At 39.0% G+C, this 16,891-nt stretch overlaps 1 protein-coding gene across 4 annotated transcripts in view; it reads left to right on the top strand.

Moving 5' to 3' along the window:
* Positions 1–16,891, top strand: part of LOC108710892 (arf-GAP with Rho-GAP domain, ANK repeat and PH domain-containing protein 3) — a 94,078-nt gene that overhangs the window by 25,782 nt on the left and 51,405 nt on the right. For all 4 annotated transcript variants that reach the window (XM_018252096.2, XM_018252092.2, XM_018252093.2 and 1 more), the window contains exon 2: positions 5,089–6,187. In XM_018252096.2, the coding sequence (XP_018107585.1) occupies positions 5,172–6,187 (1,016 nt within the window). In that variant the 5' untranslated portion in view covers positions 5,089–5,171. The remainder of the gene's footprint in view (positions 1–5,088; positions 6,188–16,891) is intronic.

Raw genomic sequence — 16,891 nt, 5'->3', positions numbered from 1 at the left:
GTGCATCGGAGTGTAGCCACGGCTTCTAAGGGTCCTAACAGATGAGTATGTTACAGATATAATTAATTCTTATTGGATACAAAACAATCCTATTGGGTTTCATTAATGTTAACCCCATCCCAAGCATTCTGGACAGCAATTCCCATACCTGTAATTATAATAAGCAGCATAACTGATTCTAAAGCAAGCTGTAAAGCTGATCTGCTAGGCTAATGCTGCATGGTGCTGATTTTTGGTTACTGTCCCGGCCAGGTGCAGGTACATGGAGCAGATTTTGGCACCAAAAAGCATGAGTATAGAATCTACTGGTGAAAAACACTGTGTCCCTGCACCCAGGCTCGTGTCGGCTGCAGGAGCAGGAGATAAGGCTGATTCCAGCAAAGGGGCTAGATCATGGCCTGTGGCTTTAGCCTTATCAATTTGCGGTCCCTGAGAAAATGGTTAAAAAACACTGTACTACATCAAGCAGATATAAAATATACAAACCATGCTGAAAAAGGAACTGAGCACTCATTATTACACAGCATGCAGAAAGTACGTCTTATGGATTGCATTAAAGAATTCTTTTGTTTTCCCTGTGAGAAATGAATTTAAGAGTTTTGTGAGAACAGGCCTTGGGAAAAATAAGTAACCATTGTCTTTAATAATATGTTGTCTGTGAACTCATTATGATTCATAATGTGGCGCCTGTCTGCAAGTAAGGCTAATACATTTCAGTGGATTTTCACTAATATTTTCTTGTTACAATTTGGGGAACTAACACTTTTGCAAGATTGTGTAAAAAGTAACAACTAGGAGTTTGGTAAATGCTGCATTCAATCGCAACTGTTTTTATAAATAACTTTAAAGGGACACTGTCATGGAAAAAGCATGTTTTTTCCAAACACATCAGTTATAGTGCTGCTCCAGCAGAATTCTGCACTGAAATCCATTTCTCAAAAGAGTGAACATATTTTTTTATATTCAATTTTGAAATCTGACATGGGGCTAGACATTTTGTCAGTTTCCCAGCTGCCCCAGTCATGTGACTTGTGCCAGCACTTTGGGATGGAACTACTTTCTGGCAGGGTGTTATTTCTCCTACTTAATGTAACTGAATCAGTCTCAGTGGGACTTGGTTTTTACTATTAAGTGCTGTTCTTAGATCTTCCAGGGAGCTGTTATCTTGTGTTAGGGAGCTGCTATCTCGTTACCTTCCTATTGTTCTGCTGTTATCTTGTGTTAGGGAGCTGCTATCCTGTAACCTTCCCATTGTTCTGTTGTTACACTGCTGGGGGGGAGGGGGTGATATCACTCTAAAGCTGGCCACAGACACAAAGATCCGATCGTACGAATCAATGTACGATCGGACTTTCCCATCTCCCGACCTGCCACTAACCATACAGATCAAAGTCTTACCATTCTGACCAAATAAAGTAGTTAAAGAACAGATCAGCCCCTGACCGCAATCGTACGATAGACAAAACTAGTCAAAGTCTCCCACTGAAAATCGTGCGATCGGCAATATCTAACCTGTCCGATCGACCAAACGACCGATCTCCGCCGGACGACAAATGTCGGGAATCTCTGCACACGTTCTGAAAATCGTACGAATACTCGATTCGTATGATGAGATCTTTGCGTCTATGGCCAGCTTAACTTGCAGTACAGCAGTAAAGAGTGATTGAAGTTTATCAGAGCACAAGTCACATGACTGGAGGCAGGAGAAATTGACAATATGTCTAGCCCTATGTCAAATTTCAAAACTGAATATAACAAAATCTGTTTGCTCTTTTGTAAAATGGATTTCAGTGCAGAATTCTGCTGGAGCAGCACTGTTAACTGATGTGTTTTGGGGAAACACACTGGAAATTTTGAATAAATAATTTTGAATAAATGTGTATTTATTAAAATGATGTTTTCTTTTATTAGCCAAACTTTTATTTGGGGTTTGACTTGCCTTTTAAAGGGGACCTGTCACCCTGACATAAAAAGTTGTATAATAAAAGTCCTTTTCAAATGAAACTTGAAATCCAAACTGTCTTTTATATGAAAGCATTAAACTCATTTAAATATCTCAGCTGTCAATCAAATATTGTCTGCCACTCTTCTATGCCTTAGGCATAGAGGCGGGGCAGGCAATTACTTTCACTTTCCATTCAGCACTTCCTAGATGTAACTGCACTCCCCACATTCCCCTGTTTTCTTCACTATTTAATTGTGTAGCCAGGGCATGGGGATGGACATCAGGTCCCCCATTCTGGTACACAAACAAGATTCTGAGATGATGCAAGACTTGCCTTAATAACAGTGTCCACAAAATGGCTCTTGCCTCCTTACTATAATTATATAGTCCCAGACCGAAAGAAACCAGATTGAAATAATTTATATAGTGTAATTAAAGGTCATTTTGCTCGACTAATGTGATAAAATAGAATTTGAATTAATTATTTTAGGTGACGGGTCCCCTTAAAAGGAGAAGAAAAGGTAAAATAGCTGTGATGGAGGGGGGCAAGTTGTTTGTAACCATAAGTGATTATAGTCACATACCTTCCACTCTGGACTGTGTGCCAGGCTTCCCCTGCCTAATGAAGCTGGGCGCATGTGCAATTCAGAATCTGGCAAAAATGTTCTGTACTACACATGTTCTTGCCAGGGCAGGGATGAGTGGGACACCAGAATAAGATGAGGACAGGAGCTCCTCAAACTTTACCAAAGGTCGGTGTTTACGTTAAAGAAGAGAAGCCCAGCTTTTTCTTTTTTTTATAAAGCTAAAATAACCTTGAGTGACCCATTCACAACTGTTTATGGAGGGGAGTATCACAGGATGGGCCCCAAGGTGAGCATTTGCCCCTGTTTGAAATGCATGAGTGCTGCCAATTTTGAAGGCAATCAGTAGACAGATCAGCAGGCAGCTTCTGGCACATACCAGAAGCCTCCCCAAACCTCTGTAAATTTAACCCACCTATCCTGCAGCTTTATGCTACACAAGTGTGTAACTGCTAAACATGATGGAGGCAGTAGGTCAAAAACATACATTAGTGTGACACTGCCATCATTCTATGGGGAGGGTTAAGATGTGAAGGGGTGCAAGTGGAAGGCCATAATATTCCAGCCACAGTGTACTCCATCTTGCTGGCAGAGGAGTTAAATCTTCTTTGGCTTCTGCTCATTCTCTGCTGCTCTTGCTTGTAGTGATGTGTGAGTTGACCCAAACCTGCACAGACCCACTGATTGACCACCTGTTGGGTGGGTTCTGGTTGAAATTTGGTTTGATGTTAAAGGGATACTGTCGTGGGAAAAAATATTTGTCCCCAAAATATATCAGTTAATAGTGCTGCTCCAGCAGGATTCTGCACTGGAATCCATTTCTCAAAAGAAAAAACAGATTTAATTTTGAAATCTGACATGGAGCTAGACATATTGTCAGTTTTCCAGCTACCCCCAGTCATGTGACTTGTGCTCTGATAAACTTCAGTCACTCTTTACTGCTGTAAGTTGGAGTGATATCACCCCCCTCCCTTTCCCAACAATTGGAAAAACATTGGGAAGGTAACCAGATAGCAACTCCCTAAAACAAGATAACAGCTCTCTGGTAGATTTGAGAACAGAACTCAATGGTAAAATCCAGGTCCCACTGCGACACATTCATTTGTTACATTGAGTAGGAGGAACAACAGCCTGCCAGAAAGCCGTTGCATCCCAAAGTGCTGGCTCTTTCTGAAAGCACATGACCAGGCAAAATGACCTGAAATGGCTGCCTGCACACCAATATTACAATTAAAAAAAAAAAAGAATTGCTGGTTCAGCAATGACATGTTATATGGTAGAGTGAATTATTTGCAGTGTAAATAGTGTAATTTAGAAAAAAAACGACATCATAAAAATCATGACAGAATCCCATCATGATTTTAATAGTGTCGTTTTTATTTCTAAATTACACTGTTTACACTGCAAATAATTCACTCTGCCATATAAAATTGTATTCCTGAACCAACAGGTGTATAATATTTTTCAGATGTAATATTTGTGTGTAGGCAGCCATGTCAGTGCATTGTGCCTGATCCTGCGCTTTCAGAAATATCACGATGGAACTGCTTTTTAGACAGACCATTTTTTCTCCAACTCAATGTAACTGAAGGATCGCAGTGGGACTAGGAATTTTATTGTGTGCTATTTCTTATATCTACCAGGGAGCTGTTATCTGGTCACCTTTCCATTGTTCTGCTGAAGGGCTGCTGGTGGGGGAAAGAGAGGGTTTGATATCACTCCAACTTGCAGTAAAGAGTAACTGATGTGTATTAGAGCACAAGTCATATGACAGAGGGCACCTGGGAAACTGAGATGTCTATTCCCATGTGAGACTTCAAAAATAAATATAAAAAAATCTTAAAAAAAAAAAAAGTATTCCAGTGCAAAATTCTGCTGCAGCATTGTTAACTGGTGCATTTTGTAAAATATAATGTTAAGTTGATACAGATCCCTAATTACTGTCATTTTTATTTACTATATAACATGATTGTTGCAGATGACACCATCAGTTCTCATAACCTTTGTATGCACTTTATAGATCCCTAACCCCTAATATCATCATGTGCATTCAGCTAAAACTTAATTTTATGGCAGAAGGATCTTTGTAATGGAAGAAAATCCCTATATATATATATATATATATATATATATATATATATATATATATATATATATATATATATATATCTCTCAAACTAGATATAATTCCATATCACTTTTATTTTTAGCTTGCTCTGTCTGAACAGAACAGTGTAACTTGCACATTAAATAGGTGCTAGGCTACATGGTATTCTGAATTATACTCTTACAGTAATATTGACCTTCTTTTGAGACTGGATCTCAACTAATGTGTGATCTGTTAGTGGCATGGATCTGATTCTGTGCCCCAGAATAAATCAGAGCAAAAGCTAGAAGAGGCAATTGATATTATATGATCTGCTTCCCCCTAGGAGATCATCACTATAGATGATCATACTATACCCATCCCAAATGTCTTTTGCTTATTGTATCTTTTACTGGCACAAATCAAACTTATACACACATTCTGAATTTTGTTATTGTTTTTTTTTTTGTCAGGTGTGTACTGGATTGAACTCTGAAAATGATCTATTGGCACTTTGCTTTGTGAGTAACCTTCTGTGTGGCCACCAAGGTCCACAATGTCTTCTGTCGAACAAGAAAATTTGGACATTGTTGACTGGCTATCTGCTATCCATCTTGAGAGATACCAGGACAGTTTCAAACAACATGGCTATCAAAAGGTGAGAGATATTCTCACACTTGACAACAGAGACCTCCAGCAAATTGGCATTGCTGCTACAGGCCATAGGAAAAGAATTATGAGTCGTCTGAGACACCGTTCTGGAGAAGCTTGGCCTAATGTAGGTAGTCTGGAGAGGGTAGAATCTCAGGAGATTTTCTTTAGAGATGATAAAGATGACAACATGTTTCAAAGAAACATAGACAAAAGGATTATTGAAGAAATTGGTAACAGAGACAATGCAGAAAATGCCAATGCAATAAAGACTAGTTGGGAATCTACTATAAAACCGGTTCCAAAACCTAGAACTGTGTTTAATAAGACTACAGCCGCAATGCATAAACCTCATCTTATATCTCCATATACGATATCACCAGCTACATCATCTACTTATCTGGAAAACCATACAAATGTTGCTGGAAACATTTTTCAACAGGAAGCTTTTGTTTTCAGAGGAAGCAGCTTGGATTTAGAGGAATATAACTCATTAACAGGGCAGCAGCCAGAAAGGGTGGACCTGGAGGTTGGGACTCAGAAGCATTCATCCACTGGGGCTGGGAAACCTTTTCATCCCTTTCCATCCCTCCCTGTGCGACAGAACAAAAGGGTTTCTCTGCCTGGCTCCTTAGACCAAAGAATCTTTGTACAGATGGAAGCTGATACGACTCCATGTTCTCCTCTATCAGCTATGCCTTCCTTTGCTGGAAATGAAGAGGAAGTCACCTCTTTCTCAACCAGCCCTCCTTCTCCTCAGGAAACGCTAACAATGATATCCAATGAAATCTATTCTGGGTTTGATCAGACAGCTGCTACTGTCAATTGGACTCCAGACATTGACACATCAACGAATAATCTAAGTTTAAAACCTCCTGACTTTAGAAAGCATGAAGCTTCTTCAGCCCCAGAAAGAATAAGGTAGGTCTTTATTTTGTATTTCCCATTTATTCATATGGGGTATGTAGGATAATAAGCCCAGAAACTCTAGACACCAGTGTGTTTGTTAATGATGTCAAAATGATTTTTTATTGTATTTTTCTAAACTTTTTCTGTTTAATCAGTCTAAATTGTCCTAGACTGATATCCCCTTGTGTTGATTGGTTTATAAGCTGTACATACACATATATATTTATCTCTACATTTGTCATTTTGAACAATGTGGTTCGTTGGCCCTTTTGACATTGTGTTTCTAGAATCCTTTTCATTTTCTACTTACTGTATGTCTCTAGATACAAAAATGCCTATATCATAACAATACAAAAAAATCATATAGAGTATTCTCCAAATAAAACAGAAATTAAATAGTTGTTTCTTTTTTTAAAGAAGCCATTACACCACCAGTTTCAGTTAATTATAAATCATAGATCTCCTTTGTGCCTTTTCTGTATTGTCATATGGGATTTGTGAGAACCATTCCAAAGTGGATAGAATAAGGTTAATCCATTTTCTGAGAATAGGGGGCTCCTAGAGATAAGTGAGAGAAAGGAGCCAAGGATGGAAGTCTTGGATCGCTTCCTGGAGCCAATGCTAGAGGAAAGGGTGGAGGTTATGCTACAGCTGCATTTAGACAATTGTAGGAAGTCTTGACCTTGCTGAAATTATTTAATGGCTTTGCATAATGTGCTAATGGCAAAAACTACAGCCAAGCAATGCCTGCTTTAGAGCGCAACATCTTGCATGCATTTTTGATGTTAAAATAAGAAACGAAAGTTTCTCTAGTCATCTGCCTTACCATTCTTTGCATGGATATTAGGTACTGGTGCAGCAGGATCAGTGTGGATTCATATTATCGTGACTAGCATTTATAGCTGATTAGTGGCTGCTTCGTTTAGATCACCAGAGATGAGGAAGTCTGCCTCTCTAAAACCAACCCAAACGAGGAAAGCACCGTCCCCAACACAAGGATGGAAAAGAGATGGTGTTTCACCAAGGCCTGCACCAATAGGCAATTCCGATTCACCACAAGTGTCACGGGTGAAGAACACAGCTACAGTGAGACCACTGCCAATAGGTAACAATGTTCAGCTAACTGCAAATCAGAGGAGGAACACTACATCCCCAACAGTGATTACAGCACCTATGGCTTGCATTGCTTCATCTCTAAGGCCAAATCCAGTCGGGGATTCTGGTTCTCCAAGGCTGCCTCCAAAAACACATGCTGCTTTTCCACGTCCTCCACCAATTGGACATTCTGCTTCTCCAAGACTGCCCCGTTTAAACAGCTCGAATGCAAATGTGGTTGACAACACTAAAAGCAATGGTTTTCCTGTAACAACCTTGACTAACATGTCCGCAGTTAAGCTAGTAAAGAAAAAACCTTTTGTACTGAAACACGAAGCAATGAAAAATACAGCACTTCCAAAACAGAAAATAGTCCCAAAAAATCAAACATCAGTTTATGATCTAAGCAACTTGGCTGAAGCTTCTGCTCAATTGAACAATGAATTTGAGCAGAGGCCAGTTCCAGTTGGGAATGTTTGCTCACAGAGTCAAGCTCCTCCAAAATCATCTTTTATGAGATATTCTACTCCACCAAAGCCGTATGTGTTAAAAAATGGTTCTTCCATATACTCCACGCCTACGAAAATACCATCAAGGTTAGGTGAAGCAGAACAAGAATGCTCCACTAAATCGGTCACAGCTGAAAACTACATATTAAAGCGTCCCACTCCACTTGGAATTTCCCCATCATCAACACTAAAAAAGTCAGTAAGTGGTAAACCTGCACTGAAGGCTCCTTCTGTAAATCCAGCACCAGTCAACCCATCCAAACTACATTTAGGACAGTGTTCATCGCCTCAAGGATCAACTGAATATTCTGTACCAAAAATTAAATCAAGTACTTGTGTGTCGAGGATAAAATGCATTGGGAATGTTAACACACAAAAACTAAAGAGCAAGAAAGATTTGTACCCCACGGCAAAGGAAATGGAACTATCAGCAACAGAAAAGAAAAACGGAGGTGGGAGTAAAGTTTCTCCAAAACAAAAGGCAGTAGAAAAACACAATTTATCAATCCAAAAATCAGCAGGAAGTGTTACTTTCCAGAGGCCAAAACAAGCAGGAAATACTGCCTTGCAGTTGCCAAAGAGCAAGAATGCTGTGTCACCAACGAATGCTATACATTTAAGCACTGCTTTATCAGGATCGAAGGTTTCTTCTGATACAAAACCCCAAGGCAGTATTTCTTCATCATTGTCAAAAGTAATGAAAAACATTCCTCCATCAAAACTGAAACTTAAGGACAATGTTCCTTCTCCAACAACAAAACCATCACCTGTCAAAACCACTACCAGGTCGCCGCCTCTGGGAATTATAACCTCAACCATATCCAAGCAGGGTGGAAAGATGTCCTCAGATCGCGGGAAACCTGTGGGAAGTTGTAACAGAGCCCAGCCGAAAACCATAACTAGTCAAATTTTACCAAGGCTATCATTTATGCAGAAAAAAAACACAACAAAAACAGCACTTCTAAAGGATTCCTCCAAAGCAGGAGAAAATAACTATCTACTTTCTTGTCCAGGCAGGGCAAATCCACCTCAAGAGGATGTCATGGAACTGGATAATATAAATCTTTACCAGAAAACTCCAGGCATAGAGGACAATGACGACTCCCAATGGTATGGTGACACTTCATGGAGTTTAACTGATGAATCTTTAAGATCTGCACTTTTAGCGAACGCCTCTGCCTTTAAACCAATACAAGACGAGCACTTAGTTCTTGTGCGGCCTAGGTTAATGGGAGATGCTTTAAATAATGTAGCCCTTGAGTATCAATATAGGACTTCAAAAGATGTATAGGATTCCAGCTCTCTGAGTTGTAATGGGAAGTGAAATGTACTGTTTTAAAGCCTCTTGTGATCAACACAGGCAATAAGATGAAAAAGAAGAAGAAACAATTTGTCGTGATTACAGCCTCTCTATGTGGGAAATATCAGCACTATTTATGCACAAGAATATATTAAGGTGCTGCAGGGCTGATGCTGGAGGTCCTTTGTTTCTTATACTGTGCAAATTCATGGCTGGTTTCCTGAACATTCACTGAACGCATCAATGTATATCTCGTAGTAAAGTCTTTAATAGATCAATTCCTTTATTTTTTGTATTCAAAGCACTTGCTGTTGGTATTGCTAGGAGTGTGTGAAGATTGCATTATATTTTGCATTCTTTGATAAAATAACTAATATATGAAAAGTAATGTAAACAGAGCAGTGCCTGGCAATGCTAGCCGGGCACCCCAGGCAACCCAGCTGGCCACGTTGTGTGGATGGGCCAGCATCAGCACCAACTTAAAGGAACCGTAACATCATACAATTAAAGTGTTTTAAAGTAATACAAGTATAATGCAGTGTTGCCCTTCACTGGTAAAACTGTTGTGTTTGCTTCAGAAACACTACTATTGTTTATATAAATAAGCTGCTGTGTAGCAATAGGGGCAGCCATTCAAAGGAGAAAAGGCTCAGGTTACATAGCAGATATGCTCTGTATTACATAATGGCGTTATCGGTTATCTACTATTTAACCTGTGCCATATAGCCTTTTTTCAATTTCCACCATTGCTACACAGCAGCTTGTTTATTTAAGTTATAGTAGTATTGCTGAAGCAAACACTTTGGTTTTACCAGTGCAGGGCAACAGTGCATGATAAGTTCATTACTTTTAAACACTTTAATTATTTGTTGTTGCTCTTCCTTTAACCTCCCTCAGTGGCGGACTAATGGTAGGCTACTTATGAGGTAGGTGCCTGGTGCCCCCCCAAGCTTGGCGCCCTAGGCACGTGCCTCTATTGCCTACCCCTAGTTCCTGCCCTGAAAACGAGGAAATTGTTCCTATTTTTATCAGCTTAAGAAATATTGTTTTGTGATAATATAGGTTCAAATCTGATAATAGGGAAGTTGCAGTATGTCCCTGATGTTGCACAACATTTCTGTATGTAATACTGTCTGTTTTGTCCAGCATAGCATTGCAATCATGTATATAATGTGACAGATATGTAGTGTACATTACTGACCTGAATATGATAATAGTCATTTCCCAAGTATACAGTACATAGCTGCATATCCACCCTTAGAATACCTATAACAGCTCATATTTTTATATAACGCTCATGCACTCTGACCCTGGCTGTGGTGATACCTGTGCAGCGTCTCTGCCATGCCATTTTGCTCCCATGCAAATGCATCTGCAATGATTAACTCTACATCACCCCTTATTGGAACTTTTGAGTTTTCGTCGGTGTGAAATCTTTCTGATTCTACAAGCTTCAGACACTGCACAGAATCAATGTGTTGGTATTAGTGCCGTGGTTCACCTTTAAGTTAGCTTTTAGTATGTTATAGAATGGCATATTCTAAGCAACTTTTCAATTGGTCTTCTTTTTTTCTTTTTTATAGTTTTTTTATCATTTGCCTTTTTTTCTATTTCACTGAGCCATTTAAAAAAAAAAAAATGCTCTGTGAAGCTATGCATTTATTGTTATTGCTACTTCCTATTACTCATCTTTCTATTCTGGCCCTCTCCTATTCATATTCCAGTCTCTTCTAGGGATGCACCGAATCCACTGTTGGTGAAAGATTCGGCCAAATACCGAACTGAATCCGAATCCAAATTTGCATATGCAGGAAAGAAAAAGTGGAAAAAATCCTTCTTTTGTAACGAAAAGTCACGTGATATCCCTACCCACCCCTTATTTACATATGCAAATTAGGATTTGGTTCGGCCAGGCACAATGATTCGGCTGTATCCGAATCGTGCTGAAAAGGGCCTAATCCTGGATCTGGTGCATCCCTAGTCTCTTCTTCAAATCAGTGCATGGTTGTTAGGACAATTTGGACCCTAGCAGCCAGATTGCTTAAACTGTAAGCCAGAGAGCTGCTGAATAAAAAGCTAAATAACTAATTTAAAAAAAAAAATAGCTAATTTAAAGGTGAACAAACCCTTTAAGAACAATCGCACAAAACTGTGTAATGAGTAAAAATTAGGGATGAGTAGGGGGAGCTGATTTAGGGGTAGAGAGTATGGGTACAAACACTTTACTACTAAATATGCTGTTCAACATGGCCTTTGTTTCACTGTAATGCTTACTAGTAATATGCCATTGCCTGTGGTTTTATTAAACAGCTTTGTAGCACTATTCTGTACTCTGGTGTACTGTGCTGGAGATGTAGTTTGTGTGAATATAATTGGCCCAATACACTTTGAACCCTGGGACTTTTTATATTTACAGCGTTTTAATTCAAAGTAAAATATGTCCACAAAATAAAAATAGGCTGTTGCTGGGAGTTATATTTCCACAAAGCAGACTGGGGCACAGTTTGACTTTTGTTTTTTTTAAATGCTCTAAAACTGTTCTTACTCTGAATAAATTGTAAGTTGTCCATAATGTAAATATAATACATTTGGTTTCACGTTGCGTCTTAAGACAACTGTATATGAATGAACTTGCATTTACAATAAAACATGCTGGAACATGGAATTTCTGTTTTTGCATTTTATGAAAAGGACGGTTTTGGCGACAATGGACAAATGTCACTGATTGCATATTAGAGCTGTGCTCCCATTATATAACCCATTTCTTTTGAAAACTGCCTGCGAAATAAACCTGCTGACGAGCTGCTTTTAACAGGATGTGGCACAATAAGGAAGAGTTGTGTAGTTTCCTTATTAATTTTCAGTGTAAAAACATTTTAAGGGCTATCACACATTTCCCATAATACAGGCATTCTTAACCTTTCGGTTGCCTCCCAAAATAATGAAACCCTTCCCATGCTGTTAAGGATCTCCTTTAAAGTATTTGTTCACCTTTTAATTAACTTTTTATTTATGATGTAGAGAGTGACATTCTGAGACAGTTTGTGATTGGTTTTCATTTTTCATTATTTGTGGTTTTCAAGTTATTTAGCTTTGTATTCATCATCTTAAAAGGCAATATGGTCCAGATTACCCTAGCAACCATGTATTGATTTGAATAAGAGACTGGAATAGGAATAGGAGAGGCCTGAATAGAAAGAGGAGTAATAAAAAGTAGCAATTACAATACATGTGTAGCCTAACAGAGCATTTGTTTTTAGATGGGGTCAGTGACACCCCCATTTGAAAGCATGAGAGCCAGAAGAAAAAGCCAAAAAAACTATAAAAAATAAATAATGAAGACCAGTAGAAAAGTTGCTTAGAATTGGCCATTTTGCAACATACTTAACATTAAGGTTCTGGCCACACGGGCAGATTCGGGGAGATTAGTCGCCAGGCAAATCTCCTCTTCTTCGCGGTGACTAATCTATGAAACCAATTAATCGCTTCATTTTCCGAACATGCCCGAAGTTTCCTCGTGAGGCAATTACGGACGACTTTGGAAAAAGTAGTGTTGCGTGTGCCTGCCCCCAGGCGATTTACATTTACATTTTCTCCAGCGGAAGGCAGGGAAAGGCAGATCGGAGAGATTAGTCGCCGCGAAGAAGAGGAGATTTGCCGTCTGGCGACTAAACTCCCCGAATCTGCCCGTGTGGCCAGACCCTAACTTCTTAAAGTTGACATAACCACCTCTGACTATAACAACAAATCTGTTTTTTTTTTAAAGGTTGATCTTTGACATCCTTGATCCTTCAATAGACACCACCCCTTTAATATAGTCTATTTGGTTAATACCATGAGGTGCATAAATTACCCATTCGTAGAGTCCCAAGGGACCCTGATATAACAGATTATGGTTATATAAAATATGCAAAGTCTACCTGTACAGACACATTCTGTGAATTAAAAAGCAGCAATGAGAATAAGAGCCCCCCCCCCTTTTTCTTACTTGAACAGTTAACAACACTGCATGTAATGTTGTTACAAAGAGAACATCTTAATTTCAAGGGGGGAATCTATCGATGTATTAACTTTTATTTACTGTACATTATATAGAGATGACAATATAAAAGCATAGCAAGAGACATGACCCAGGAACCCTTGCATATTTTAAAAAAATCATGTGGCCCCTCTTGTAAAATGTAAGAATATTAAAGTCAACTGGAATTCCATGACCTGTATAAAAGGGAATACTCCTCTGATGCCTTATATCCTTAAAAATATATATATATACAGTCATATGAAAAAGTTTGGGAACCCCTCTTAATTCTTTGAAGTTTTGTTTTTTAAAGTGGACCCGTCACCCAGACATAAAATTCTGTATAATAAAAGTCCTTTTTAAATTAAATATGAAATCCAATTTCTTTTTTTTATTAAAGCATTCATAGCTGTTGTAAACGCATTTAAAAATATCAGCTGTCAATCAAATATTGTCTGCCCCTCCTCTATGCCAGTGGCATAGAGGCGGGGCAGACAATTACTTTCACTTTCCATTCAGCACTTACTAGATGTCACTGCTCTCCCTGCATTCCCCCAGCTCTCTTAACCATTTAATTGTGTAACCAGGGCATGGGGATGGACATTGGGTCCCTGTCCCCTGGTGCACAAACAAGATTCTGAGATGATACAAGGCTTCTCTTAATAAAAAGTTCCACAAAATGGCTCCTGCCTGCTTGCTATAATTACGAGTTCCCAGACTGATGGAAACAATATTCAAATAATTTATACAGTGTAATTAAAGTTCATTTTGCTTGACTAACATGATAAAATAGGATTTGGAATAATTTTATTTGGGTGACGGGTCCCCTTTAATGTAGCAACCTCCTTTTAATATATAACATGCCTACAGTAGTATTTCAGCAGTGACATAAAGTTTATTGGATTAACAGAAAATATGCAATATGCATCATAACAAAATTAGACAGGTGCATAAATTTGGGCACCCAAACAGAGATGTTACATCAATACTTAGTTGAGCCTCATTTTGCAAATGTAACAGCCTCTAGACACCTCCTATAGCCTTTGATGAGTGTCTGGATGGAGGTATTTTGACCATTCGTCCATACAAAATCTCTCCGTTCAGTTCGAGCATGGACAGCCTGCTTCAAATCATCCCATAGATTTTCAATGATATTCAACTGTGACGGCCATTCCAGAATATTGTGCTTTCAAAGTGTGTTTAGGGTCATTGTCTTGTTGGAATATACAACCCTTGGGTAACTTCAACTTTGTGACTGATGCTTGAACATTATCCTGAGGAATTTGTTGATATTGGGTTGAATTCATCCGACCCTCGACTTTAACAAGGGCCCCAGTCCCTGAACTAGCCCCACAGCCCCTCAGCATGATGGAACCTCCACCAAATTTGACAGTATATATTGAGTATAACTCAATTTTTGTCTCATCAGTCCAAAGCACTTTGTTCCAAAATTACTGTGGTTTGTCTAAATGAGCTTTTGCATACAACAAGCGACTCTGTTTGTGGCTTGAGTGCAGAAAGGGCTTCTTTCACCCATACAGATGTTCTTTGTGCAAATTGTGCTGAATTGTAGAACGATGTACAGATACATCATCTGCAGCAAGATGTTCTTGCATGTCTTTGGAGGTGATCTTTGTGTTGTCTGTAACCATTCTCACAATCCTCCACATATGCCGCTCCTGTATTTTTCTTGGCCTGTCAGACCTGGGTTTTACAGCAACTGTGCCTGTGGCCTTCCATTTCTTGATTACATTCCTTGCAGTTGAAACTGACAGTTTAAACCTCTGAGGTAGCTTTTTGTAGCCTTCCCCTAAACCATGATACTGAACAATCATTGTTTTCAGATCTTTTGAGAGTTGCTTTGAGGATCCCATGCTGTCACTCTACAGAGGAGAGTCAAACAGACGCACAACTTGCAATTGGCCACCTTAAATACCTTTACTCATGATTGGACAAACCTGCCTATGAAGTTCAATGCTTACAAGCTAATCCAATTTGGTGTTGCCAGCAATCAGAATTGAGCAGTTACATGCATTACATTCAAAACTACAAGGGTACCCTTATTTTTTCACAGCCGGTTTTTCACATTTGATTGAATACTATACAACTGAATACTGCTTCACTACAAATCTTTGTTCAGAAAACACCCCAGTACTCGCTGTTCCTGGGAAATGAAAGACATACCATTGTTATCTTTTTTGTTGAAAGTGGAGTCAATTATTATTCAGGCTGAGAGGGGTTCCCTAACTTTTTCATATGACTGTATGGGCTAATTTAGGCTTTCATCTGTGTTGTTGTTCTTTTTTTTTTAATTGTCATTCACTGTTACCATGTAAACACAGACAATAGGGTGTATTTTAATTTAAAGATTAGTAATTGAAAGAAAGATGCATACTGTATATAATTTTATGAAACGTAGGTGGCAATTATAGTGTACAAAAAGATGTACAAAATAACCCTTTATACAAAATAACAAGGATCTTGAATAACCTATAACATGTACCCTTGTCATTGGTATATGTTGATCTTATTAGTGATGCAACCTTGAAGATCTGTGAGCAGGGAAGGGGCGGGAGGCATTCAATGGCAGTTACATACATCAGAGTATTTTGTGGCATTTTACCTTAAATAAAGCTTTGCTGTCCGCTTCTGCTTTCCTCACGGGGCATCTTGGAAGTTGTAGTATTTCTGCACACATCCCTACAGGAGCCCAGCGATATTAATGATGCAATGGAAACAGCACACTGTTATAGACTGTAAACAGCAGCAAACTATCATAGGAGTGTTGGTTTAAAAGAGGAATCTATACTGATTTTATGTAAATACGTTACTTTACATTTGTATTTATGTCTAATTAAATCTCTTTTATGTAAAATGTAAATGCATCTGTATTGCTTTTGTCAGCCTCTATGATCCTTGTAGATAACCAAGCAGTTCTAATGTCAATCAGGCCCATAGGCAGCTCTGTCTCCTTTAGCAAAGCAATTGACTCGACCCTGTAAGTCTAATAGCACATTTTTCAACTGGTGCAGAAGAGCCTAAATGTACCCCAGCAGCAGGCTTCCAATTAGGGATGCACCGAATCCAGGATTCGGTTCGGCATTCGGCCAGGATTCGCTGAATCCTTCTGCCCAGCCAAACCAAATCCAAGTCCTTATTTGCATATTCAAATTAGGGGTGGGGATGGAAATCGCTTGAATTTTACGCACAAAACAATGAAGTAAAAAATGGTTTCCCCTTCCCACCCCATAATTTGCATATGCAAATTAGGATTTTGGTTCCGAATCCAAAATAGTGGATTCGGTGCATCCCTACTTCCAAGAACTTCTAAATTAATTGCCAGATTATACCAGAACTGCCAGTTTCTCATCCCAAAATAATTGTAGCACGAGCAGTTGTAAGCCTGAAAATTAAAGATGTTATAAAGAGTAGGGATGCACCGAATCCACTATTTGGGATTCAGCGAAACCTTTGTGAAAGATTTGTCCGAATACTGAACCGAAACCTAATTTGCATGTGCAAATTAGGGGCAGGAAGGAGAAAAAGTGGGACATCTTTTTTTATTATTTTGTGACGAAAAGTCAAGCGATTTCCCTTCCCATACTAATTTGTATATGCAAATTAGGATTTGGTTCGGCCAGACACAAGGATTTGGCCGATTCCAAACCTTGCTGAAAATGGTCAAATCCTGGCCGAATCCCGAATCCTGGATTCGGTGCATCCTTAATAAAGAGTAACAATAAAAGTGTAGCCTCACAGAGCAATAGTTTTTTGGCTGCTGAGGTCAGTAACCC

This window comes from Xenopus laevis, chromosome 3L, assembly GCF_017654675.1.
Source record: "Xenopus laevis strain J_2021 chromosome 3L, Xenopus_laevis_v10.1, whole genome shotgun sequence".
NCBI classification, from domain to species: domain Eukaryota; kingdom Metazoa; phylum Chordata; class Amphibia; order Anura; family Pipidae; genus Xenopus; species Xenopus laevis.
The sequence above is the reverse complement of the archived record's forward strand: the minus strand, read 5'-3'. Positions and strand labels throughout refer to the sequence as shown.